At 42.5% G+C, this 26483-nt stretch overlaps 1 protein-coding gene across 3 annotated transcripts in view; it reads left to right on the forward strand.

The window, feature by feature from the left end:
* nkain2 (sodium/potassium transporting ATPase interacting 2) overlaps nucleotides 1–25085 on the forward strand; it is a 113257-nt gene extending 88172 nt beyond the window's left edge. The window contains exons 5-7 of one of the 3 annotated variants that reach the window (XM_061242329.1): nucleotides 13754–13814; nucleotides 18819–18900; nucleotides 21750–25085. In XM_061242329.1, coding sequence (XP_061098313.1) covers nucleotides 13754–13814; nucleotides 18819–18900; nucleotides 21750–21759 — 153 coding nt within the window. In that variant the 3' untranslated portion in view covers nucleotides 21760–25085. Of the gene's footprint in view, nucleotides 1–13753; nucleotides 13815–18818; nucleotides 18905–21749 lie in introns of those variants that run through there. The other 2 variants (XM_061242328.1, XM_061242330.1) reach the window with 2 other exon arrangements.
* The last annotated feature ends 1398 nt before the right edge of the window (nucleotides 25086–26483 follow it).

Consider the following 26483-nt stretch of genomic DNA (forward strand, 5'->3'; position numbering starts at 1 on the left):
GTAACACCTCCGCTGACTCCTGGGAGGCTCTGGCGGCTCGAACGCGGCCCTCGCCCTCGAAGAGAGAGGTCGGCACGGCGAAACCCATAAGGGTCACATCCCGCTACCCCTGCCAGGGCGTGCCTGGCGCCACATGACCAGGGCGAACCGGCAAACGAGCAGGACCTAGCACTCGCCGCCCCCAAGCCCACAGCCATTTTCTGATATTACACTTACAAGCAGCACAGAACAGCCCTGCGAGCCACAACCCACAAATTCCATTCCCCAACTTCCAATGCTGTATCACATGCAATGTATTTTTAGCACGCGGTGTGCCGGTGTGCTCTTTTGTAAATGAAATTATAATAATACTCCGCTGGCTGTAGCGCTGGAAACAATGGCGGGGTCTTTCTTGTTTTGCCGATGTTTTTCCGGCTCGTCTTTAAGGTCTGCCGGTCGTTCCGAGCTCCGAGTTCTGAGCGCACCTGGGGTTGAATCGAGTACTTTTTGGGAAATGAATTGTAATGCTATATATAGGATGGCATTTGCAGTCAACCCGCTGAAGGCGCCGACGAGGCGCTCGATTGCCGCTGGAGAATCCGGTCTCGCTCGCGGTGACGGACGTCACGGCGTCACTCAGCTCCGCGCGGAGAACGGGCACCGCCAACACCCCGTTTACTGTTACATTTGAACCGTCGTCTCCCTGCGTAGGATGACACCGGGTGCACTCAAGACTGCAGGATGTGTCCTGAGCTATGGGAGGAAGAGTGCGCTTTTATTGGGGGGGGAGACAGCTGTTACCGTCCACAGCCTCTCTCTCCTCTATCACGCCGGCACAGAGCACAACAGGCATCCGCAACTGAAGACCTGGCGAGGAACTTTAATAAATGAGACTATTAAGCACAGCTATAGCGATATGCTTATGGGTATATTTTACATTGCGCTCACAATCAATCAGACCTTGTTTAATTACACATGGGTGTCTGTATGGTAATGGATTTTTTTTATGTTATGTATTTAGTCTGCTTCTCAGTGTCTGTCTGTAATTGTTTAAAAAAAGAGCTTAGTACACGGTCATTAGCCGCGAGATTAAAACAATGGTCTACTTTGTCTACATTTTACGCCCGTCATCTCGCTTTCTGCCGAAACTTGTTTTGATGAGTATTAGCCTGGTTAATAATCGGTCTGTGGGGGTTTAATTTACAGTTGTCAGCATTAAGGCTGGTAGATTGAGAGGGGCAATTGTAGCCCTTGATCACTGGAGCTAATGGGGCTCGACCCCCCTCCCGCAGTCACGGGAAAGCGGTTGTCCAGGTGCTTGGAGACTTCCAGATCACTGCGCTCACTGTGCATAATTGAAGGGCACACTTAAGAATAATTTCAATTAAGAAAGGAAACTGCAGACCGAGCATGTCATTTTATTTCCTTTATTGTGTTGTTATTCGCTGTCATGCTGGCTGTTACTACATTGCATTCATTTCACTTCGCCGATGGCTGCAAATAATATAGATTATAAATTATAGATATTATAATATTTGTTACTGAAAAGTAACATGACTTTGACCTTTTAAAAACATAGTCACGTTCCATTCTGGTTGAGGGTAATTTGTTTTTGAAGTAGTCAGTATTCAGTACATCCACCCAGTAGTCATCTGAGCAATACTTTCATAGGCTAATCATACAGTGGACCATAATTGTTAAATTAATTTAAATGAATGGCGACAAGCCCATTTTCATTCCGGAGCCTTCGTTACCATAAACACCTGCGTATTTGTTCTGCCTGCATGTGATCCTAGTTGTAGTTCTAAACAGAAGTGTGTTGATTGAAGGAATTTTAGAGGCTATATGCATGAAAAGATTCACATCCTATTACCATTTGTTCTTAACTTTTAATAACCGTATATATTTTCAAATAAACGTGAGAGCTTTTAGTTCTGATCTTGCCACTGTGTTGTATGAAATAAAAGCAGCAACCTTTGTATTCATTTTTTTTTTGTTAAGGACGAATATTGATTTTGTTCTTTGTAAAGGTAAGGCCAATATGTGGCATACAATGGGTACATGCTTCTGTTGGCAGTCTGTATGTACCTGTCCTAAACATGGAGAAGGTTATATGCTGAACTCTTTTAATCTTTTAGCTGTGTGCTTTTGTAAGAATGTTGAGTTCAGATTCGTTCATGAATAAATTCTGATGAAATATGTATGCTCTCCGCGAGATCTCAGCTGACAAGGGAGCCATTCTCCAAGGAATAGGCAAACACGCAAGCAGCATGCATCAAGATCATCCGAGGTTAGCTTGGCAAATCATGGCCTCATTGGCAAAAGAATGGGAAATGGTATTCATGGTAAAATCTGATGCTGTTTTTTTTTTTCTTGACGACTTTTGATGTCATCTTCAGTTTCAGCTAATGCAACAAAAAAATGACTAGGGGAAGAGAAGGGGGAAATGAGAGGAATATCAAGAGGTGGGGAAAGAGAGAGAGAGGGAGGAAAGATAGACATGTGGATTCTGGGAACTTTTTTAACTTTGTCATTCAGACTGAAGTGTGAGTCAGTGAAGTTTGCTTTTGAAAACTGTCATCCCATGAGTAGTTCACGCTTTAGCCCGGAAACAGCCCGCATCAGTTATGACAGTGCCCAACACCCAGAGGGAAGGGAATCAGTTGGCCTCATTATATGTCAGTCAAACAAAAATAAATCACCAGTTGTAAAGTAATTCAACATTATTTGTTTTCATGGAAGTCCCGCTTAAACACGCCTCTTCATTTGCAGAGACTGGCCGTGTGTTTTGGTCGTATTTTTTTATCAAAAATGTGAAAAACTCACGGTCTAGTTCAAAGAGTGAGCGAGTTCTTTTGGCGGCGCGGCTCCATTTCGGCTCGTTTTCCCACCACGCTGCTCCGACGCAGGCGAATAATGAGGTGGGCCACCACTGAGTGACAGGGAAACTGATACTGTCGGGATCCTTGACGTGTCTGGAAATCTCATCGCGATAAGCCCGTCGTCGAGCGGAGAAAGCAACACCCCGCCGTCCCCCGTTTTTCAAAATGTCAGAAACAACACGGGGAAAGGCGCTCGACGAAAACTGCGGGAGTCGGAGAGCGTAGAGCTACATCCTCCCTTCTTTAATGAAGAGAAGTTCGCCGTTGTGCCTCCCCGATATCTCGGGGCTTTGGGTGATGAATCTGGAGCCGCGCGACTCCAGTTGCCGGTTATCACAGGGGCACAAGGGGAAATTTCTCACGACACAGAGTCACTGGCCAATCTTTGTAATGAATCACCGGTTCAGCCCGCTAAAGAAGAAAACAAAAAGGCGGCCATTTTATGAGCCGCAGGGGTCTTGGCTTCAGCAGTACACTGTTTTAAAGATCTTGAGCTGAAAAATCATGACTCATAAGCATGCGGATGGGTCCTTGTAACAATGCTGTGTTATAAACAGCCAATTATGGTATTGGTAAATGAAAGTATGTACACAAACTGCCGTTGTAAAAAATATTGCCAGATTTTATAGTGACAAATGTGGTGATGAACCATAAAATGCTGTAACCAAGGGCGGATTGTTTGGAAGATTTCTTCTGTCAACTAAATACACAACAGATGTAAGTTGTGTACTCCGTGGAAACTGGCAATAAAATTTGAATTCATACATAATAAGGATTTGCTACTAAAATAAACAGTGCTTATTTTTTTGGAAAGAATACATTAAATGAAAATCACTTGGCATCTCGCAAGCTTTTTCAGCAAAATTATGAGAATTTCTTCCCAAAGCTTAATCATTCTCAGCATAGTTACCTATGCTGTCTACAGAAGATTGCTACAGTAAATTAAGATGATCTAGCTCACGTTATTTGTTTTCCTGTTTACTGTGCCAGCTATTATTGATAAACTGACTGAGTATATGTCGATTTGTGTGTGAATGCATGAGTGTGTGAGAGAGTGCAAAAGAGGGTATGAGACAGATAAAGACCAATAAACCGCACCAATCTGTATTCTTTCTGCAGTATACTTGTGGCTTGAGCTGCTGTCAAGCACCATTACCCAGTGAAATCCACTGAGAGAACACACACGTAGGTTTAAGTGGTTTATTCTTCTAATGCCACAGTTACCTGCTGTGAATAAATATTAAAATCCTAATTGCCGCCCTCAACCTAATTAATACTAGTTTTAAACCTTTAGCAATAAAAGATGGATCACATTTACTGTATCAGGGCTGCGTCCTGCACATAACATTGTCTGCTCAGAACGATATGGCATGGATGTGTGCCAACACAGTAGGTGAACGCAATATACCGACAAGGACAAGCTGTTCATGCATATAGCATGAAGTAAGCAGCCTAAAAAAACCTTTTCTAAAATTGAAAATGTAGCAGTAGATGTTTTCCCATGCCTTCTGTTTTGTACAGCTCAGTGCTGTTGGAACAATTTATTGTAGCTGGGCTACAACAGTTGTACAACTGTTGTTTATATGAAATATATGATAGAGGTTTAGTTCTGCAGGTAGAGATGCAATTTCATTAGTGTCAGTGTGATATCTGGAGAGCTAGGATTTAGTAATGGTTTGTGTGTGAGAGAGAGAGAGAGAGAGAGAGAGAGAGAGAGAGGTGGGGGGTGACAGAGAGTATTATGTATTACATTAATCTTATTCTGAAACTTTCACAATAAGACGCTGTACCAAGGAAAGAGGCACAACAGAGACATCACAGAATTATAGTAAGTTTACTGTTATCATAGATGCTTTCAAGTTTCCATTGGTAGTGTGTGAACACAACCATTTTTGGGTAGATGTTTGGGTAGTTATGTTGGTGAAGAGTGCCTCCAGGAGTAATACTAGAGAGGTGCCTGCTAATATTTACGTCAAATTTGCTATTCCTGTGCTCCAATTACCTACGCTGGTGTCCACACTTACAGTGACATTACAGTAACATAATGCAAGTAGACATTTGCTTTGTAAGTCTTGATGGTTCGGAACTACTCTCTTGTGGATGTGTGTCGCAAATGAGAACAAGTGATGCTTTATGCATATGATTTTGTAAGTGTATAATTGAAGATGATCTGTTGATGATTGTCAGAATAATACTGCATTTTACAGTATGAACATATCTTTATCTTGGTACACACTTAGGCCCATATTTTACAAAACATGGTGGCTTACCTTGCCAAAGGCTGAATGTTTATTGAACCCAGGGCTTATTGTTTTGAATTCATAAATGTTCATGCTGTGCTGTACTCTGGACTTTTTCCTGCCACTTTTCTCTGTCACACAAACATGGACAAACACATATTCTTGCCCGAGGCAGAATGGGTTAATCTCTTGGGTCTTTGTTTTTAGACAATATTTATATCTTTATAGAATCTTTAGGCTACATGTTTACAAAATGTATTTCACTGAGAGATTTTTGTGAAGTCACTTCCAAAAATATATTAGTAAAGGTAAATATGAAAGCTTTTTTGGTTTTGGTTTTTTGTAAATTATTTATAGACTGTGAACATCAGGTCTCAGGGAATTTTAGGCTTTCAGTGTATACTGTAATGTATATCTTAGTAAACGCATCACACTACGTTGAAGTTGTTTTTGGTGCATTTGCCCTGTATAGAGGTCACGGCTAGAAACGGCTTAAACCTTGAAACATTGCGATACACTGACATTGGCTTCCTTCTGCATGCCTTTAATACAATAGCAAGTGAGTATATGGGCTTGGCATTCAAGCTGTATTTTGGTTGGATCAATGGTAAGATGTCTGAAAGCATTATAGTAAACACCGTGCAATTATGCTCTTAGCTCCAAGAGAGAGCTTTTACAGCAAGCGATCAATCCCGCTACAATGGATTCAGGAGTTAAGGGCTGTGTAATGAATTATTATCAAGCGAGGGGAAAGTATTCCTACATGTTCAATAAGGACTTTGATTGGAACATATTGTAGGCGGATGTGTATGGTAACTTTTAGTTCTAATTGGCTTGCAAGATTCACTGTATTTGGTTTAGTTCGAAGGGACAGCGTGTAATATTGATCTTGAAATTCAGAGTTAGCTATAAGTTAACTGTAAGCAGATCTCATGTATACAAAACAGACTAACATGTTATAAAGACACCTACAGATAAGTTGTTACTTTAGACTATGTATGTATACCATTGCTGTAGAGCTTTTCTCTTGTCTGTGCTTATAAATACGACACGTCCAACTGTGAGATCAACAGAATAGCCTTGATTGCAACAACATGTGCCCTTAACTTTGACTTTCCCATAAGTGCAGCATTAATCTTCACAATCACAGCTTGGCTAGTTAATTCTACTGATTGCTGGACTCACCCAACCTCTGTTCTGATAGAAAAAGAAAGCCACTTGCATTGATTGCAAGCGTAAGTTCAGGACAAACGTTGATTGATGGAACCCAGGCTAACGTGAGCAAATTTAGCGCAGCAGAGCATTAAAACCGTGTGAAGGACAGCTTTTTTTGAGGAAAACCAATGAAGTAAGTAATGTAAAATAAGTAAGTTAAGAGCACGACCGTGGCAATTGGTTGTTAAAACAGAGGTGGGATGAGGCACTCTGGTGTGCACTGATGCAATCGCTGCCACGGAGGGGCTGGGTTTTCCTGGTGGCTAAGTGCCTGTGCTCTTGTGGAAGCGGAAAATTGGGTCTGATACGTGTTGCTGGGAAATCAAAGTAATCGCAACGATAAAGAGCATCACAAGCTCTTTCTGGCTCGTCGGGCCGGTGGGTGAATTCGGCCACTGGCCAGGGAAGTGCGCTCGACATAATGCAATCGTTTATCGCTTGTTACCTCTCCGCATTCTCCTAATGATATGGGAGAGAAGCGATGGCGTGCAAAGGCTTTGCTTTAGTTCACTTAGGATCATTCAGATTTATTCTTCCATCAAGCAATTTGAACACATCCGAACACACTCCCGAATGCTTGAATAAGCTTGTCATAATCCATTATGCAAAACTATTAATATTGAAGCTGCTGTCAAATATCCCTGCTTCATAACCATCTTTTCATATTTCTTTTAAAAAGGTAATGCTTAACACCATATGTTTCTTAATATTTATTCACCTGGCTGTAACCTGGAGGCTTAATTTAGATTTACTGTTTTGTAGATACCGCTATTAAATGTATATTTTCAGCTGTTTTCCCAGACGCCGAAAGGCTCAGTGTGTCAAATCTCTTGAATTGAAATGTATCCCTTGAGTTTAGCTAATTACTTTTTTAAAAGGAGAAGCATTAATAAATTAAGCATTGGCACTCCTGTCCCAGAATTCTCCAGCAGTTACGGTATGTGAACAGCTCATAACTTGACGGAATAACTCATCCATTAAAATATAATGCAAGATTGATTCTTTGCAAATTATTTGTGACAAATGAGTCTGTTTTGTACAGAACAAACTGTTTAATGTTTCTAGGGTATGATCCTGCCACAGGGGTTTTTTGCTGATCCTAAAAGCAAGTTGAGACAAAGCTATACCTGTTTTGACCCAAATGGTTTCCAAAGAGTATTTTTGGAATATTTTCCAAAGTCAGTAATAAGTCACAGGCACAGTTTGGGAGGAAAGTATATAATGTGTATGGGAGTGACGATAAATGAACATGCATGACTTTAGTGTGGGTCAGACTACTTTGTTCCACTGTAAACGCATTCCTATTATTTCATTGACCAGAGGGATACAATAGAGAAAGATAGAGACAGTGTCCATGTTAATTGTGCTGGCCAAATTCTCTTTTTTTTAATTACCAGCAATTCTCAGAAAAGGACAATGGCAGATAACAGCTTTCTGTTTCACTCGTGTATGCTTTTTTTATTTATTTGTGCAGGGCCACATCACTCATGTAAATCCTGGCTCAACAGATGCTGGAATCCAATGAATGAGGCAATGATATTGGCTCTGGGCCACAGTTAGAAATGTGGTAGGTTCCTTTAGCATCTTATTAAGAACAACACCAATATGCGACTTAAGCCGGCCAGCACTAATGCACAAGCACAGTGCTCTTACTGCAGTGTGCACTGACGTTAATTCAGATGAAGAGGTCGGCACAGGTAGCCAATGCGGGCAGGGACCAGCGAAGCTACCCACTTTAACATTGGCAGACGACCAACAAAAAAAAAGGTTTAGTTAGATTATCATGAAAAATAGGCCTTTCACGACCACAAATAAGATTGCAACTGAACAATTAATGCTGCATGCTCTACCCTGAAGAGGAATATCCAGGAATGTATTTTTTCCAGTTTGTATATTGTTATTGAGGCTCATAGAAGAAATATAGTGCTTATGGTTTATTTATCGTTTTACTCTTGGTGCTTGGTTTTGTTGGTAATTTTTGTGGGCCATTTTTTATCAAAGGTACAAGGTCAGTACAGACTACATTGGTCAACGGCAGTGCACTCCACTTAGCCAAAACAGAATTAAGCAGTTGTTGCATTGTGTTCATTACGAGGGCTTACTGTATATTCAATTATGAGATTGGCATTTGTCGACATTGTTGAGCAACAGTGCATAAATAATTAAACATTTAGTTAATTTCTTTAATCACAATAAATGGCGAAGGGCATTGCGATTAAACTAAACATGAGTCAAAGTTTAAATGTATTCATCCACAAAATTGTATTGCTTAATTAGGAGAAAACTATTACCAACCCAAAGCCAGGAACATACAGTAGGAGCTATCTGTAAAATCCAAGGATATTAGTGGCAGAATCTCTCCCTATGTACTTGCTGTGTAAACTTTTGCCACTACCACAGGGTAAATCATTTCTTGTATTGCATAGCTGCCATTTATACTCCCTGCCCAGAAGTATGTTCACCTCTGTGACACCTTTGTGTCTTTTGACTTCATGAGTAAGTGATAAACTACAGACAACCCCTCTTCATAAACCCAGTCAACGCTGTAAATATATATAATTCTCCTTTGAGAAGTCTGGAATTCTACAAGAGCTGGTATGGTTACTCTTATAAAAGGTTTTATTGAGTGACTGTATTAAAGCCTTTACCCTTGAAGGACAAGAGCAGCTAACTGAAGAAGTGCTGAATTTCCTTAAGAGGCTGGCTGGAGTTTAAAAAGAGAAAGCTCCATAAGATTATTCGCAGTTGAAGGACTTCGATGCTGCAGCAAATGACCGGTTGTTGGCATGTTAAACACCTCGAGTGCAGTCAATAAACACCAAGGTGCGGACCATCTGGAGAGAGGCGAGACGAACATATGAAGAGCCAGTCAAGGACATCCAAATGATGCCGGTTGCATGAAATGGACACACGCTACTGGACATGTGATGAGAGAGAGGGGGATATCATAATAATATAATTGCAAAGGTATTGTTTCCACACCATACTACTAATAATAATACTAATAAACATTTTTACTTTTTGGATCTGAAAGCACTTAATGATGAAGACGGGACCATAATCTCATCGGACAACATACCGATGTGGTTAATTTACCTCACCTGGGGAGGTAAATGAACAGCATACAGTAAAATCAAAGCTGTTCTAGGTACAGTCATGTTGCGCTATACACAAGCTTAAGACAGCTACAGGCAGGTAAAGCTTTATAGTTGTATTTATAACATCACCCTCGACCTACTCCAGTACTTTTTCCAAGCCCTAACACCTCATTAGGTGTGTAACTTCCTAAAAAAGCCTAAGGTTTTGCCATTGAAGGCAAAATGTAGTTTAATGCTCATTGGGGTAGTTCTGTTCTTGTCTCTATTAGCTACTTTAATGCTAATGGATGTACTTTCCTCTTCAAGGGAATTACGGCACTTCAGTCCCTGATCTTTGCACTTGTGTTTGCACTGTTAGTCGCATCGGATAACCACTTCTGCTAAATTCATGTGTGAAGCAAAGCGTTACCTTGTTGAACTCATGAAACTAACTTCTTGCTGGCTCAGAAAATCAGGGTTGCATTACTAACTGCTTCTGCTCTCATTCCACCTCCTCTTACTTTAATACAATTGTATGAACTATATGTTTACATTTCTTTATTTCTTTTCTCTTTTCTTTTGCGAAACACCAATTTGCACCTTGTTAAAGTAGACAGGTTCTTGTTACATCAATTGGATTCAGATGCAAGTCCTTTTTCTTCACTTTTTAAACCAGAAAACCCACAATCAATCTCAGTTTAGAGTGTAGTGACTGATGCAATGTTGGAAGTTTGCCCATGAACATTTGTTTAATCCCCTAAAGGAAAAGTAGTTTTTTTAAAAGACCAGTGTGACTTTTTGAGAGACTGGCCCGGATTCAAACGTTTGTCCTTAACTTTGAATTACAAATGAGAACAAGCAATTTGCCCCTGTATTTGTCAAGAGAAACAACAATGCTTGCATTTATTTAAAGTTAAAGACAAATGTTGATTGCTTCCAGACTACAGTCTTCTGAGTTACTGAACCTGTGGTTGTCTGTCATTCGGCGTGAGGTTAGCCAATGAGAAGACCACCCTCTTCATTGCTTCCTGCAGTTTGTGCCATCCTGCGTTTAAATGGAACAGTGGTATTCAGGTAAACTCTATGAATGATCTATAAAGTGACTTCAAAGAAAGGCCAGGATGCTTCCATACCCACAAATAATAAAAACCTTTTTTTATTGAATTTTGTCATTGTACTCAGTTCCCAAATGTCAGTCTTCTCAGTTTCAACAGTTGCATTTTATAGAACAAAATGCTGTTACATGAATTACACTGTATGTGCAGCTTGGCAATATCGATTGTGACTTTTCTTTCATAAGTACATTTCTCCTGGGTCTTTGTTCATTGAAAAGAAGATGAAGAACCAGACCCTCGTTCACAGAGGCTTCCCTGACCCTCATTGAGATGGTCATTTTGGGCCTCACTAACAGCCGTCTTTACCATGACCAGCAGCTCATAGTCATGATCAATACTAACACAGTGAAAAACAACTCTGGAATGGTAGAGCATGTGGTACAGTAACTCATTGTTAGCATGGTAGCTTTTGATATGCCCACCTACACATCTATAACCCTACTGTGAAGTAACAGATTTGATAGTGCAGTAAACTGGTTGATTGCTCTGGTCTAGATACACTCAGGATGGGTCACATGACTTTTGTGTTTTACATGGTGGTGAGGGCATAGCCTCGCATTTAAATGTGATTTTATGTCTGCAGGCATTTGGCATGTTTTCTTTATTACTTTATATTCAAGGGTTTGATGTCAACAAAAGCACAAAGCAGACCTCCATGTTCGGAGATCACAGGAAACGAGCTCTGTTGAGCTCTCCGTTAGATCTGTTATATGGAGGATCATGTCGGTTACAGAAATGATGAAATTACAAAGCTGCCTGTAGCTATTAAACATACTGAGTGTAGAATATTGTATTGATGTCAAAGAGAAGTCAACTGAAGTCAAAATGTTCCCTAATTCAAACCGCTTGTTTTGTCTGAAGTCTGTTTAATGCATGTCATTTACTCTTAGTTTTAACTTGACGATTCCTCCCAATGAACTGTAGATACTGAAGTGCATCGGCATTAAAAGAGATGTCATTCCCGCAGCAGACAATACAAAATGAAAGTGCTCGTGTTTATAGAACTGAGCCTTTAAAATACTTGCATTAAGATCAGTGTGTTCCCAGAGTCTTGTAAATTATTCATCTCATCCCCTTTGAAATTGTGCATTTATTATTTAGATGTATAGAATCTAATTTTAACATTCCATCACGCCTCGTATCACCTCCGCACAATGGAATTTTACACTGAGCCTCCAAATCGTCCAAAAGACCCTTTATCATGCAAAATAAAAATCGCAGTTTTCGCAGACGAATTTGGCTGAGAAGTTGCCTTATAGAAGCTCGATGGCGTGGTGTAATCTGAGGCATGGCAGGCAACCGTGTCTGCTTTTCTGTCACTGTTTCTTTTTTTACGCAACGTTGTTCAAGCGGCTCCTTTGTTTCAGCGTTCCCGGTAAACGCATTAACCGAGCGTCGTTTTCATTCCGCAAATCTGCAGAGGGCCGTTTCGAACCGGTGTCCTTCACGTGGGGGAGTGCGCCATTATGGAAATGTCTGGAGCAGAGAAGTATCCCATCTGCGTGCGCTGGCCCGTGCTCTCGGTTGCTAACGGGGAGGGGGGGGGGGTGTTGTTGGGGGACAACATTATTCATTGTAAATGAGGGTGAGACCTTGAGGTATTCTTGGAATCTTAAATCCGCTACCGCTTGGATTTACAACTCTGTCTATTTATTCAACAGGGCTTTGTGGCAATTGGAGTCTAATCTGTTTTGCCGTTTACGCATTTCGTTAAACCGACCGCTTTAAAGACTTATGCATGGGATAATTCTAAACAGGACCCCTTCGCCAGGAGCTGTTTGCCATTTTATTTAGCCGAATAAACAAGGTGAGGTAGTTACGTTGTGGCACAGAAACGTTGTGGCGCAGCGTGGGGCCTACGTGCGTAATTGACATCGATGGCTTCATCCTGCTCCATGACATGGAAGACTGTTGTGTCGCTTCCTCACGAGCTGAAGCGCTGACCTCTGTCTGCCCTCCCCTGACTTTGCCACCGCCGGATTTAATCAGAGAGCTCCAGTCGCCAGCCAGCCACAAATTGCGAGCCTAATACACCGAGGCCCAGTCCCGTCCGCTTGATCAAGAGGGCCTTGACAGAACAACTGCTGGTTTTAATTTCTCAGCTCTAAACACATCCCTGAGTGTGGAATTTCAGCTTTGAGACAGGCGGGAGCAGTGCCTCCTCATCAACAAGCTCGGAGCACGCAGGCCTGGTGTTTATCTGCTCTGTACATCTCTGTTTATTGGTTTCTGCCTCTCGCTCCTAACACCTCCTATTGATAGCGCTGTCTCACAGAGATACAAAACAGGAAGCATGTCTGGCAATACTGACTGGAGCACCTTTGCTGTGGCTTTGCCCATTGTCTGTCTGTCTGTAGCCTGTAGTGAAGCACTTAAGGGGCAGCCTGGCACTGCCAAGGTCCGTGGTGCGATGCCCGGTGTAGCGATAAGATTCGCACAAGCTGTGAGCAAGGCCCTTAACCCCACATAGCTCCTGGAAGGATTGCTCCTGCTTAATCTAATCAACTATAAGTCACTTTGGGTAAAAGCGTCAACCAAATAAAATGTCATGTAATGTCTGTCTCTCTTTCTCTCTTGCACACTCTTCTTTTTTATGTTTTTCCCATCTTCTGGCGGCATAAGCTTTGCAGGGACAGTGTTGTGGCTTAAAAAATCCAGTCAGGAGCGTTTCCTCGGTGAATGAACAGTTGTGTGCCTCGCGGTTTTCCCGCCAGGAGCGCTGTGTGTGACCCAGTTCTTGGAGCAGCATCCCAGTTTGAGACCGCTCCCCGCGCTGGAATGTGCATACCTCACCGAGACGCTCTTTGATCCCGGATTTTCCCACTCTCTGCAGGAGGCTCTCATTTTATCCCCCATTATCCCGCTGCGTCTTTTAAAAATGTTCACCATAACGCATTTTTATCATTAAAAATTGAGGGCTTGTGTGGGCTTTCTTTTCCGAATTCATAGATGCGTTTTACAAGCAGTTATTTCCTAAACACACAATGAAGAAAACATACAATTTATCATCAGAGAAGTGTTTCTGTTTTGTGATGGTCCATTAGCTACATGTTTGACAGTGCAGAGCAGACCACACTTCAGGTTCTTCTCTGCACTTGAAATATTGTTTGGGGGGTACGCGAGCGGTTGAAGAATAAACTAACACCCTCCATCGCTGTGTACACGGACACGTTCGTACTTGTTTGTGTGCAGCCGGTAGTGGTTCTCATTAAACCCTGTGTGTGTCTGTGTGTGTTTGTTTTCAGCTTGCTGGGTTCATCTATGCCTGTTATGTGGTGAAGCTCATTTCAGAGGAAGAGGACAGCTGTGAGTATTGTCTCCTGTCTTTCACCGTGCTTTTCTTGGCCTCCTTCTGGACGATTAATCCACTCGAAAACACTTCAGCGCTGAATAAACGCGAACATGTCTGTCACACTCTCCTGGATGCTCCGTCTGTGCTAATTATCCTCAAAAATCCCAATTTAAAATGATCATCGATAATTTAATGACTAAAATTTAATGATTTTTAATTATCACAGCGGTAGCATTATTTGGTTATTCCTGCAGATATATACAGTATAACATCATTAGAACATCATATTTCACAATAGTATTGATCATTATGTAAAAAAAAACAGTTTAATCGACATTAACAATAAAAATAGCTACCTCCACAAGTATAGTCTTAGGCCATGTGGCTCAGTTGTTCTTTGTACAGAGGATTTGTGAACCATAATTACATTCTTTTATGCTATCACAAACTACTCTGACATATTCAAAAATTGGTACACAGTCCATGTAATGAAAGTATTGGCACGCGCATTTCTTCAGTGGCGGATTTTGGCTTCATCCAAGCCAGCAAACATTTACATTTAGATGTTGTTGGACTGAAGAGATTGCTTTCATTGATCAGTAAGTAGGGACTTTGGGGATCCTCAGTGGGAAAAAGAGAGCTGAATTGGCCCATTTGCTAGGTCTGGACAGCAGCGCTCCATATCAGCTCACTTCAGCTCAACTGCCAATTTGAAATTGTGAGGGATGTTATCCCTTTAAGGCGGATGGAAAGTTCTGGTCTGCGCCCTAGTTTTACTTTCACAAGATTAGTAAGCAAAATAATTGTGACAGAACTTTGCTTTGTCTTATCTTCATTCATAATTCATGCTAACTGCCTGAAGATAATTTATTTCGTTCCTAACCGACAATTTCTCTGAAACGCACCTGGGAGCGGAGCGGATGCATTTTATAACAACACCAGAATGGCGAGTAAATAGTCCTATAGTCCAATTGTTCCTACTCCTCCAGCTCAAAGCAGGGGCTAAGGGTGTGTGTATGTGTGTATACAGTGCATATGATTGTGTATACAAATGTGCATGTAGGTGTGTGAGACAGAGAGAGTGAGAGACTGTGAGAGTGAGAGAGACAGAGACAGAAAGAGAGTGAGAGACTGAGTGAGAGACTGAGAGACAGAGAGAGACAGAAAGAGAGTGAGAAAGAGAGACAGAGAGGGAGTGAGAGAGGGGGGGCAATTCATTTGATCAGCCACTGCATATCTACAAGTATTTTTGCAAAAATTTCAAACACATCTACTTTCAATTCTGAAAGTATTCTGTTTCCTCATAACAACCATTAGTACTAGGTTTGTGTTGAGTTGAACATCCCCTCATTCAATGTCAGGGCCTCTCCTGAACAAAATATGAATCCTTTATAAATGCTATATTTTTTACAGATTAAGAGGGCTTTTAGTTATTGTGATGTGTAAATCTTTCATTTCTGTGTCTGGAACTGAAACTGGACTGAAAATAGCTTGTTTATTACATTTGTGAAATGTAACAAGAACCTGCTGTCCACTCCAGTTCCTTTAACTCATCCATGAAATCCCATTTCTCGGGGGTAAAACAAAATGGCTCCCGATGGTAAAGAAGGCGGAATCGGAGACTGAGCCGTCCCCCTTATTCCTGTCCATAAAATCCGGAGGGTCCCATTTCACAAACAGATCTGACGTCTGAGGGAAAACCGCAGTGTTGGAATTCACAAAGCGTAACCCGGCTAATTATCCCCGCAGCCATTAAAATAACAAAAACATTTATTTCCAAGTCTATATGAAGGACAGAATGCATTTCCCTTCTACTAGTCCCACCCAAAAAGGTCCTGTTTTTCAAACATTAACATTTAAAAAAATCTTATTCACGTTGGTGTGGTAGCTGTTTTGATCTGCATTAGGGATTCATTGGATGTCAGTCACTCTACCCAAACATGGCAGGATAATACGTTCCTTCCAGCTGCTATTCCATCAGGTGAATTAAAGTAATATTAATGGAATGAGCCCTGAGGCAATAGCTAACGCTAATCTTAGAGTTGTATTACCCATTACTGCTGTAATTATTACAGTACACGAAGGTAAACGAACAGCTCAGGCCAATGAAATAGCTTGCTCTGTAATTACTCTTAATATCTAGGATAATGTCCCAAGGTCCACTCAGAGAAAGGTCTTATTTAAAAGGAAAGCCTCCATTAGAGAAAGCCCGAGGTTGTTACTACGCTGGGGTGTTTTCGGCATCACAACAAGGAAGTTTGCGTGAGTAATTGAGGTTCCTAATTGGTGGGAAACGCGGTCAGATTTGGCCTACCAGGAGGAGGAGGAGGGCAGCCCGTTCTCACGACGACGTGATTGCCACCTTTACAGCTCCAATCCTTGCCCTGTCAAGATGTGAGTTTTTACATCAAAGTTTTATCTGCCCGCTCTATTGAGGAATCCACAGCCACACGGGTTGCAGTGATTGAACAGCAACAAAGCAGACATTGAAAACTCTAACAAAAGGAGCATATATTGTGCCCAGTGTGGGTGGACAGGGCTTGGTGGATATTGAGCGTCTGCGATAAACATCTTATATTGTTCTGCTGTGCCCTTCAGGGCAACTGGAGTGGATACATGCGCTTTCATTCGCTCCTAACTTCTTATAACTGATGTTCTGCTATGAATTTAATTGTTTATAAGAACATACGAGTAGCCACAAGGGCTTTAGATATCAAGCCGTTTTGAAGCTATTTCAAGAAAATGAAACAATTTTGTACCATTTTATTGTGCCCATTATTCCGTCTCTGGGATATCATATACGTACAGTATATGCATACTAAATGAAATAAACATTAACTAAGGGAAATATAAAACGCATGATTGCACACCACATTATTGCATCATAAGTGCTCTACATGTTTCCACATATTGCACATATTCATATTTATTTTTCTATTCATGAAAGGCTGAACCTGAACTTGCATTGCTTTCTTCATTTCATAACTAACCTGATAAATGTAACTGAAGTATGTGGAGAACAGATGAGTGTAGTGTACTAACCGTAGTGTACTGCTTAGTGTACTATCCATTGCTGCATTTGTATCAAACATCATCATAGGTAGCAGTAGGTTCCAATGTACCAGTGCATCAAAATGAGAGTATAAGGACCTTTGCAGGAGGGGTGCAAGGTCCCAGAATGTTGAGGGCCACTCCAAGGTGACTGACATTACAACTGCTGGATATTTTGGTGGTAAAGCCCATAAGATACATAAGAGACTGACATACGCGTTTATAACCCTCAGGTGTCAATAACACTTATCAGTCTCTGTTATGTAGCTCTATTGGGCTTTACCACACAAATATCCAGCATTTGTAACGTCAGTCATCGTGGAATTGCCCTTGATACTTTATTTTGGGTGAACTCTTTATTTTTCACCTTAACTTCACAAGGGTTTTAGAGGCACGAGAACCGGGCCTAACGACCCACTCTCTAGTCGGCAGCCGCCTCGATCGTCTGATGGAAGAGTTGCCTCTGACCCTGCTAGTCTCCTGATAAGAGACATCTGAGAACAGGGAAAGAATGACAAGTGTGTGACTTGGGGACTGAGAGCGCCAGGGGAGAGGGAGGGGGGCTCTCTCTCCCCGGCACCTGCAAAGAATTCTGTCATCACCGCAATAATCGTTGAAGAGCGTCCCTTCGTTTACGCCTCAGAAAACTCATCAGCTTATTCTGTCTCTAATCTACTTGTCAATTGGTGTGAAAAAAAGAGACTGTGAAATACAGAAACGCTGGATCTATGTCAGAAGCGTTGTTACCTCAGCTTTGTGTGTTTGTGTGCACGCGCGTGCGTGTGTGTGCGTGCGTGTGTGCGTCTGTGTGTGTGCGTGTGTTTGTGCGCATGCGCACGTGTTTGCGCACGTGGGTGTGCCTGTGTGTATGCGTGTGCCTATGTGCGTGTGTCTGTGCCTGTGTGTGTGTGCGTGTGTGCGTGTGTGTACGTGTGTACTTGTGTACGTGTGAGTGTGTACGTGTGTACGTGTGTACGTGTGTACGTGTGTGCGTGTGTATGTGTGTATGTGTGTGTGTATGTGTGTAAAATCCAGATACCCGGGGCAGAGGAGGTGTCTGGGCTGGAGCTGTAGATTGCACAGCTGTAATCCTGTTAAAGGTGTTTTTTACATGAGCCGCTGCTCTGCCAGGCCACTCTGCCATTGTATGGCTCCGTAGATATACGGTCCTCTCCAGACCTCTCTACAGCATGGCAGCTGATTGTCTGTTCAGCGTTATCACACACACACACGCAAACACACATGCCTGCGTGGGTTTCCTCCAGGCACTCCGGTTTACTCGCGCAATACAAAGACATGCAGGTTTGGGGGGTACTTGTGGGGCATTAACAGGACGTTGCTGCAAATGAGCAAAAGCACAGTGGTTTGAGGCTCATTTGACACCTTGGACCCTTGATGACTTAAAGCCATTTAGCCAGCAAATGTGTTCCATACTGTATCAGCATAATTTACAGCTGAATGTAGTCCAACCCCCAAATTCCCATAGAGATCCATTCATATGGATTATTAACCTGAAAATAAGATATCCAGACTCTGATGATGCTGCAATTGGCTCTGCGCTTTGACAACATGTGAATTGTTTGATTACAAACAGACAAAATAAAATATAAAATCAGAAAAAGTGCAAGGTGATTAAAAAAATGGAACGAGGGTATACCTATGTATCCACACATGCATTATGCATTGCATCCATAACATGCATCAGACAAACACAACTACCTGGGTGCAGTAATACGCATACAAGCCTAACCACCCTTGTGCCTGCACACACACACACACACAGGCAGGCACGCTCACCCACTCTCACACAGGTACAAACACACACACAGGCAGGCACACTCACCCACTCTCACACAGGTACAAACACACGCACCCACACACACTGACACACACTGCCATGTATGCAGAAAACCTTCCCCTCTGTCTTTCATCCCACTGAACCGCTTCTGTTTCTCTCCCTCTCTCAGTCGATTTTATAGGAGGGTTTGACTCCTACGGTTATCAAGGGCCACAGAAGACGTCGCACCTCCAGCTGCAGCCGATGTACATGTGAGTGAAGCGTCTTGGCCCCCGTGTTCCTGACATCATCTCTCCCACCCGCTACAGTGTTTGATATCAGAGCTCACTATCTGCGAGGAAGGCCCGTAATGCTCTCATACTTCTGCAGTAGCTTAAATTGGGCTTACAGGGGGTTCTGGGAGCTCGGCAGAGCAGGCAACGTGAAATGGAGCCCAGAGGAATTCTCTGAGAAATCTCGGGGAAAAAAAGGGATATAATTTTCAGTGTGGGTTGGAATCGGGCGGAGAGGAATTTTGTTCGAAGTATGTTGACAGCTTAAAAGTTTATGACCTGCGATTGAGGATATGAGAAGTGACTGTGCTTTTATGGGGCTGCGACTGTTTTCCGCCATAAAAAGACTTGTAAGGATTTGTCATGTTGACGCTGATTGATGGGCAAAATGGATTCTAAATATTGTTTGACTAGCATCCCAGTCCGGGGAATATAAAGGAGATTATCCACTGTTGCGGGAACAATGCCACGGAGTGTGAGCCTGAGGGTTAAATGATAAAAGCGTGGAAAGAGATTACATAATCGTAAGTCACGCGCAAAGTATGTGTTTAGGAACTAGATTGGTAGGTCGCTGCCTACTTCTTCGCCAAAAATATCAGTGGTCTTAGACCAGCGCCAAGCCTCTGATTAGACCTGTTTATGAAATCTGTGTGATGAAGATTACAAAAAAGCAGCGCGATCCGTGTATTTCGGCTATGAACGGACCGCCAAAGGTAATCTCAAAGCGCATAAAACATGAACATTGATTGGCCCTGGGGGGAGGACATGGTTCTCCGCGGTCCCCTCGCGGTTGCGGCCCTCTAGTCGACGCACAAGGCGGCATTGTTCGGGCGAAGGCTGGCACGGGGTCAAACTGTGCCAGTCACCGGTCTTGGCAGAGGGTGGGCCCTGTCCTCGGAGGACCCTTGGCAGAGCCTTAGGAGCCTCTGTGCGGACACATGCTGCCATCCTCCGCAGAGAACAAGCAAGCCGTGGCTCGCAGCCCAGCCCTGAAACAACTGATGCAACTAATCAAGGTCACGCTTGAAAAACACGTTTAGGCGATTAGTCCAATCGGATGTTTTAGTGCTGGGATAGAACAAAAAACCTGCTCTCTCATTGGCCGTCTTTGACACCCCTTTGTGGGGTACAGGGTAGGATATATTCCCTGCCTGTCACCCTCCCCCCCCTCCTCCTCCCACTTCTTGATGGTTTCCCAGGGATTCCCAAAGTGGCACAGGATTGGGCTGTTCAGCCACAAATTGTTCCTTCTGGAAGGTTCTCTGTGTTTTTTTTTATGTGGACAAAAATGCTTGACTGAACTATTCACTGAAGATTGTGTTTAAGTGATTGGGTTAGTACTAAAATGCCTGCTTCTAAAATACCCCCTCCCAGATAAGATGGGACCACCCCAGCCTCTAAAAGTAGGGGTGAGGGGAGGCTTTCAATGACATACTGGGTTCATTCCAATCACTTATTTTTCCCCTCTTTTTTCTTTTACTTATTCCTGACCCGGAAATTGATCGAAGTCTGCCATCTTTAAGGTAATTCCAACCCGTTAAATGTTCCTTCTAGGAGCTAGAAACAGAACTTCCCAATATTTCCTTTGAGCAAGAAAGCATCCTTTGCGGAAGTATCGTTTCAGAAAGCATGATGTATAAACAATCGACCTGTGAATCCACCTCTCCCGATGGGTGGTGCTAGGAGTATAAAAAAAAAAGAAAATAGCAAAAAAAAAAAAAAAAAAAAAGATGAGAAAAATAACCGACTGGAATGAGGCCACTATCTGCTCCTGAGTTGCTGTTTCCTGTCCTGGAAAAAGGGGGGATAAGGCAGATTGAGGTCGCGTCCTGCATTCTGACCTGCCTCCTCCAGCCTCTCGATCTCGGGCGGGAGCGTCGAGCTGGCGACGAGCGTGTCCGCAGACCGAAGAGCCGCGATCAATTTGCGAACGTGACAGCGGGATGCGGGCGGTCTATCTGATCGGGGCTGAGATTCATGCTCCATCCGGCCCGGCGGATCGGGGCCCATTTGTTCTCTGTGTACAGCAGGGCTTAAGGACAGGCCTTGGACAGGACCCAGCCCCTCGCATTCTGCCCTCCCATCAGTCCTCAACTTTTGGCCGAGTTTCAAACACAAAGCCCTCAGAATCCTTGATCTTAGTATGCATTTAGATTAAATCTGGGCTTTAGAATAAAACACTTCCTATGGTGATTCAGGCGGGGGCTGACTTGTTTTTCTTAGTTTCTTAGTTAATCTACTCAAGTAGAATGAATAATGTAAAGACCGAGACTCGTGTGCTTTGCCTATAAAATGCTCATAGTCTCCTGCCCTGAGAGTGAATCTGGTTATGCAGCATTAATTGAGTCTGAGGGACAAAGATGAACAGAAGTCCAGTCCAGGCCGGCAGATGCCTGATAACTGTGGTCTTTTGAAGTCGATACACTTGTAACCTGTCCTCTATCTTTTGGTATATCGAGAACATTTCATTGTTTCTTCAAGTCAATTTCTACAGCTAATAGACAGATTTTTAATAATTGAGATAGTCTTTAAGCTCAATGATGATATACTATCTCGTAATTTTGTTGATTCGTTTTTAATATGTTATAAAGCCTTTGTAATTTTCATATTACATTTTCTTATAGTATTATCATATTTCTGGATTGGATTGCTCTATTTTCTTCTATCCTGTTATTTTAATCCATATGTTCTAAAATGTGTTAATTTGCTGAATTTTCTGTTTGAAAGATTTCTACATTAACACATTCTTATTCGTACTGCATGCCTGACACTTTGCCAAACATCGATGCATACGTTAACACATTTCCCTCTTCCTTTTCACGTTCTAGGTCAAAGTGACAAGGACACCTGCCTTAAGAACACATCCAATAGACAACTTTTGTTTTTTTTCTTCTTTCTTAAATGTCTTAAAATTATACAGTGTCTTACAAACTGACTGAAAAGAAGAAAACAATGTTTGACAGTTGAACCTCAAAGATTGAAACAATCACACCGGCCTTTTCCTTTGTCTCTGCCCGGCAACACCACACAGGCTCGGGAGAGGCCTTTTCCGGGGGGAGGGTTGTGAGCAGACGCGAGACCGCCACCCTGTGGCCACGTACTCCTGATGCTCCTCAGACCTCCGCTCTGGCTTTCTCTCTCGCCGAGGCAGAGCGACCGGGACATCAAGGCTGCGAGCGACATCGATCCCGATCGACTTTTCCCAAAGAGATCGAGATTCTGGACAAAAAGGAACCGTTGGAATAGTGCCATGTACTGACGGCTCTCGGTGGCCGCCGGCTGTCAGCTCTCGCCGATTAACACGATTAGAAATTCTCTCCGCTAAAGGAATGTTCATTAACTCCTCAATACAACTTTAGTCATAATAATGCAGTAGTAGCTCTAGCTCCCTTAAAAAAAACTGTCTAGTGTCCATGAGAAATTGTTAGCACGGTGTCCCACGTGCTAATGTGCTGCCATCCTTCGCATTTGCAACAGAGCAGCCGTCTAACCTTGGGCCGTCAGGAAGTAAAAAGAAAAAAAAGGTTGATCACTTGAAAAAGGGAGGAGAATTGCTTTTCCTTTCCTGAGGTTGTATTTGTCCTGAAAGTGCCAAGAACAATGACAGAAAACGGTCTTTTGAAAACAGTGGATGTTTCCCATAGAGATTATATTTATTTATTTATTTTCTCTGAAGTACAGCAGTGGTTTTTCACAGAAAGCCTTTGTGTATTTTTAAGTTGGCTACTCTTTCACTGATTGGGCTCTAACATCCTTTCAGAGTCAGTATGGGATATGATGATGAACTCTGTTTGCACGCGGTGTAAAATCTATGGCCTGTTTAACTACTGAAAGCATTAGTTTACCAGAGATCTCCAAAAAGGCAGATGCAACCGCGGTCCCGGAAAAAGACCGCCATCGCTCCCTGCTTTTGTAAGACAGCACTGAGAGTTTCGTCAAACGACAAAAAGAAATGTAACTTATTTACATTTAAGCCGTTTTTAATGTGTAACAGTGTTTACTCTTTTTATAGTTCATAATTTATTATGTTGTGTAAGTGGGCCTTTCGTTCTTCTAACTGTACAAAGGGAAGGAAGACGTGGGTAACGGTGACGCGCGGATAGCGTGACGTTGCGAGGGGGCAGGGGTATGTGGTAGAGTTTGTGCTGTGACTGAGAATATTGTGCTTCATGTAGTGGGCAGCACAGAACCCTGAATCCCGCCCAAACAGATTCTGTGCTTACGTAGCGACACTGGGTGTTTCTTATACTCACGATAGAAGTGGGTCTCAAAGTCGACATCATTCCATCTTTGACTTTAAAAATCGAAGATTTCCCATTAATGTCTTTAATTCCTGGCATCGTGTGAAAGAAATAAAGCATTAGGTGTACATTAGCTATTCTGGAAATGAGTGGGGTGGACAAGCCAACCTCCTCTTTATAATGTAAAACTGCAGCTTTGTTCTTATTCCTGACGTCACCTCTCCACTCTCCTCTAGTCAGTCTTAAATGATACATCGAAGCTTAAAAGGATCTTCTCGACCCACAGAAAGTTTGCCGTGTGATTAGATGTGTCTCCAGCCGATTTGTGCTATTAACAATGGTGAGTAGGGTCTAAGGCATAATACAGAAAATCACTCCCTCCACTGAATTTCTCCATCTATAATTTAAATGGTTCATTAAAAATGCATACATTCGCCGTGCATAAATCTCTCATTTGATGTACTAGACTGCTAAGCCTTGTAATTGTGGGCCCAGTAAGTGTGTGCTTGCAAAATTTGTCTGGATAAGTAGAGATTCTCTACAGTGTGATTGTTAATGGCTTGAGGAATGAGGTCTATTTTTGAAAGACACCGAATGCTTTTACACACAGTTGTTAACATTCCAAACTGAGAGAAATAGGTGCTTATCCTGGCTGTGGGACTGAACTCTCAATCAGAAAGTGTAATAGAGGGGTCAACCTGTGTAATCGATATAATCTGTGTACAGTGAACCAGGGGGTAAAGCTTCTACCCCTAAAGACAACAGTGACCAGTGCATTCTGGGACTTTTAAAGCAGTATTGAACCCAGGGCATACCGCATAATAACTGCGCTGAACGTGGCTAAGACAAAATAGCTATTTAGCCAGCTCAAACTGGGATAAGAATATCAGACACGGTTCATAGGCCTACTGTGTGAATTCCACCTAATTCCAGGCTTGAAACAGTGTACCTACTATATTGGAATTAACAGTGTCTAATGTCTTTCTCAATTTCAGATTCTACACTCAAATTATTAATGTTTTGGTTGTACTAGAAGCTATATGATCGCAATTAAAGAATGAAACGAGGGATATCTGTATTGGTAGTTAGCTACACGGACTTAATTTGTGACTGAACTTAACAATGCTGTTGCTGTAATTGACCCGTCCTCGGCCTGCTATTAAGCTATTTCTCTCTGATGTGTGCTCCTTGCCTCCGATAATGCGCTCTCGCTCCGTCCTAGAACGCACCTTGGGGGTCTCAGACACACGCTATAATTTCAAAGGTCCTTGTTAGCAGCTGAGAAGGGAGAAATACCCACAGATATGCTGCGCTACTCACAAAATGGATACCGCGCCACGCGACCCCGTGTCAAAGGCAATAAAAAGCACTGAGTCACACGTACGCTAGCGCCAACATAATGTTCCTGCAGTTTGGCCTGTAGGCTGAATCACTGCCCTTCATTGTAGTAGTCATATAACGTAGGCAATGGTTCTGAAGCAAAATCATTCAGTAGAATCCCAGGCAGTATTGCATGAGGCTTCTGCAGAGGTAGGTCTCCTGGATTAACATTTGAAGTCACTGTTACTGTGTTTCCGACACCTTCAATCTCAAAGCTGATGCCAGGTTGTAAATAAGTCGATATGAACTCTTAACAGGTTCTGATATTTTGTGATATATACAAGATGTTGTTTGGATCCAAATTTCCAATTAGGCTTTTTTTAATGGAATACAGTGCACTATTAATCATTTCAACATTATTGACAGCTTTGTTATATGCTATTGCAGGCACCATTCTTTCTAGAAGCATCCGTTAAGAAATACAGCAGTTGTTTAACCTGGGTTCAGTGCTGACTTCTACTTTCAACTAGTTTTAGCTGTTTTCTATTTCTGTTTTTAAAACAACTGTAAATATAATAAACTCAAGACTGTGGAAAAAACAAACCAACATCTTTTTTCTTACTGTGTAATCTTTTATGGCTGTGCCTCCTATAATGTCTACAGTATTCACCTGTATACAGACACAAGTGTAGCAACCATTTTGTGGCACCAACCAACACCCTTCCGAAATGAAGTCAGTCATCCCATCTTCCAAAAGATAATATTGAAACTCTAACTGCACTTTGCTTATGCGCAACTTCAAGCTACCATTGCAGTTCTTCTCGTGCATCTATTTTTGTTTGCCTTGCTTTTTATAAATGGATTAGGTGGTATTTACTCTTCAGAAGTACTCAGACCCCACTGTGCTGAGCACAATGCTTTTGTGGGAAGGTATTGATTACAGTCGTGTGGGCATACGCATACTGAATCCTGTGTACGTTCAGGCGTTATTTTCTTTCCTTTTCTTTATTTTATTTTCTCACAGGTAAGCCATTCACCACGCCAGTCTGCCTGTCACATCCACCACAACTCAGCAAGATGTCCAGCATCACCGTAGACCAGGAGACCTTTCCAACTATTGTACTCAAACAAAGCCTGTCCTTTGACAAAAAGAAACTTAGTACAGTATCATAATGGAAACAGGATATAGACATAGGGAACAAATGTTGTTGTATAATGCACATGTATGTGTCAGAAACATGACCAGAAGGCAGTGGAGTCCGAGCTTAATATCATAATAATTAACTTGCGGTGCCATTTAAAAATCACTCTAAATAAATGTCATTAATAAAAATAAACTTTATTTAAGAGGACTTACATAACAGACATTTATTCATATTATCTTTGCACATATTTGTATTCACGGAAGTCATTTAAGATGTATGGCTTGCTTGGGGTGAAACTTTTGTGAATCACGCCTCCAAATGTTTCGGGAACAGGCCCGGCGCCCCAGCCGCTGAGCTACAATGCTGTCCCCGATTTGCCCCTCAAGGAGAAGAGGAATTCGGCAGCCAGAGAGGGGCTTGCGTCATCCAGGGATTAACAGGCTCATACGCTGTGCCTTAATAGGCTGAATTCTCGCAGCTCCCCCCTCCTTATAAAACAAAAAGAAAACCAGCCTCAGAAACAGTTCAAAGTGAACCCAATTTAATTTAAACAAGCCCGGTGGGATGAAACTGTAACAGCCAAGCTTTTTGGGTCCCGGAGCACAGGGCTTAGGTGGGCTATATTTTACAATGGGACCTGAGGTACAAGAGAGGCCTGCTTCTGGCCCGGAGCTGCAGACCGACTGATCGGAATAAAAGCTGGGAACATTGCTGAATTGAGCGGCGGACATCTGGGACATTTCCAGCCTACGTTTTGCTGACAAAGGCACTCACCCATTGTGTGTGTCTCTTTTCAGCTTCAGTCGAACGCTGCGCCCAAGCTGAACACCATCGCTGGTATATTTAGCTTTAAACT

The sequence above is a fragment of the Conger conger genome, chromosome 5, assembly GCF_963514075.1.
Source record: "Conger conger chromosome 5, fConCon1.1, whole genome shotgun sequence".
NCBI lineage: Eukaryota > Metazoa > Chordata > Actinopteri > Anguilliformes > Congridae > Conger > Conger conger.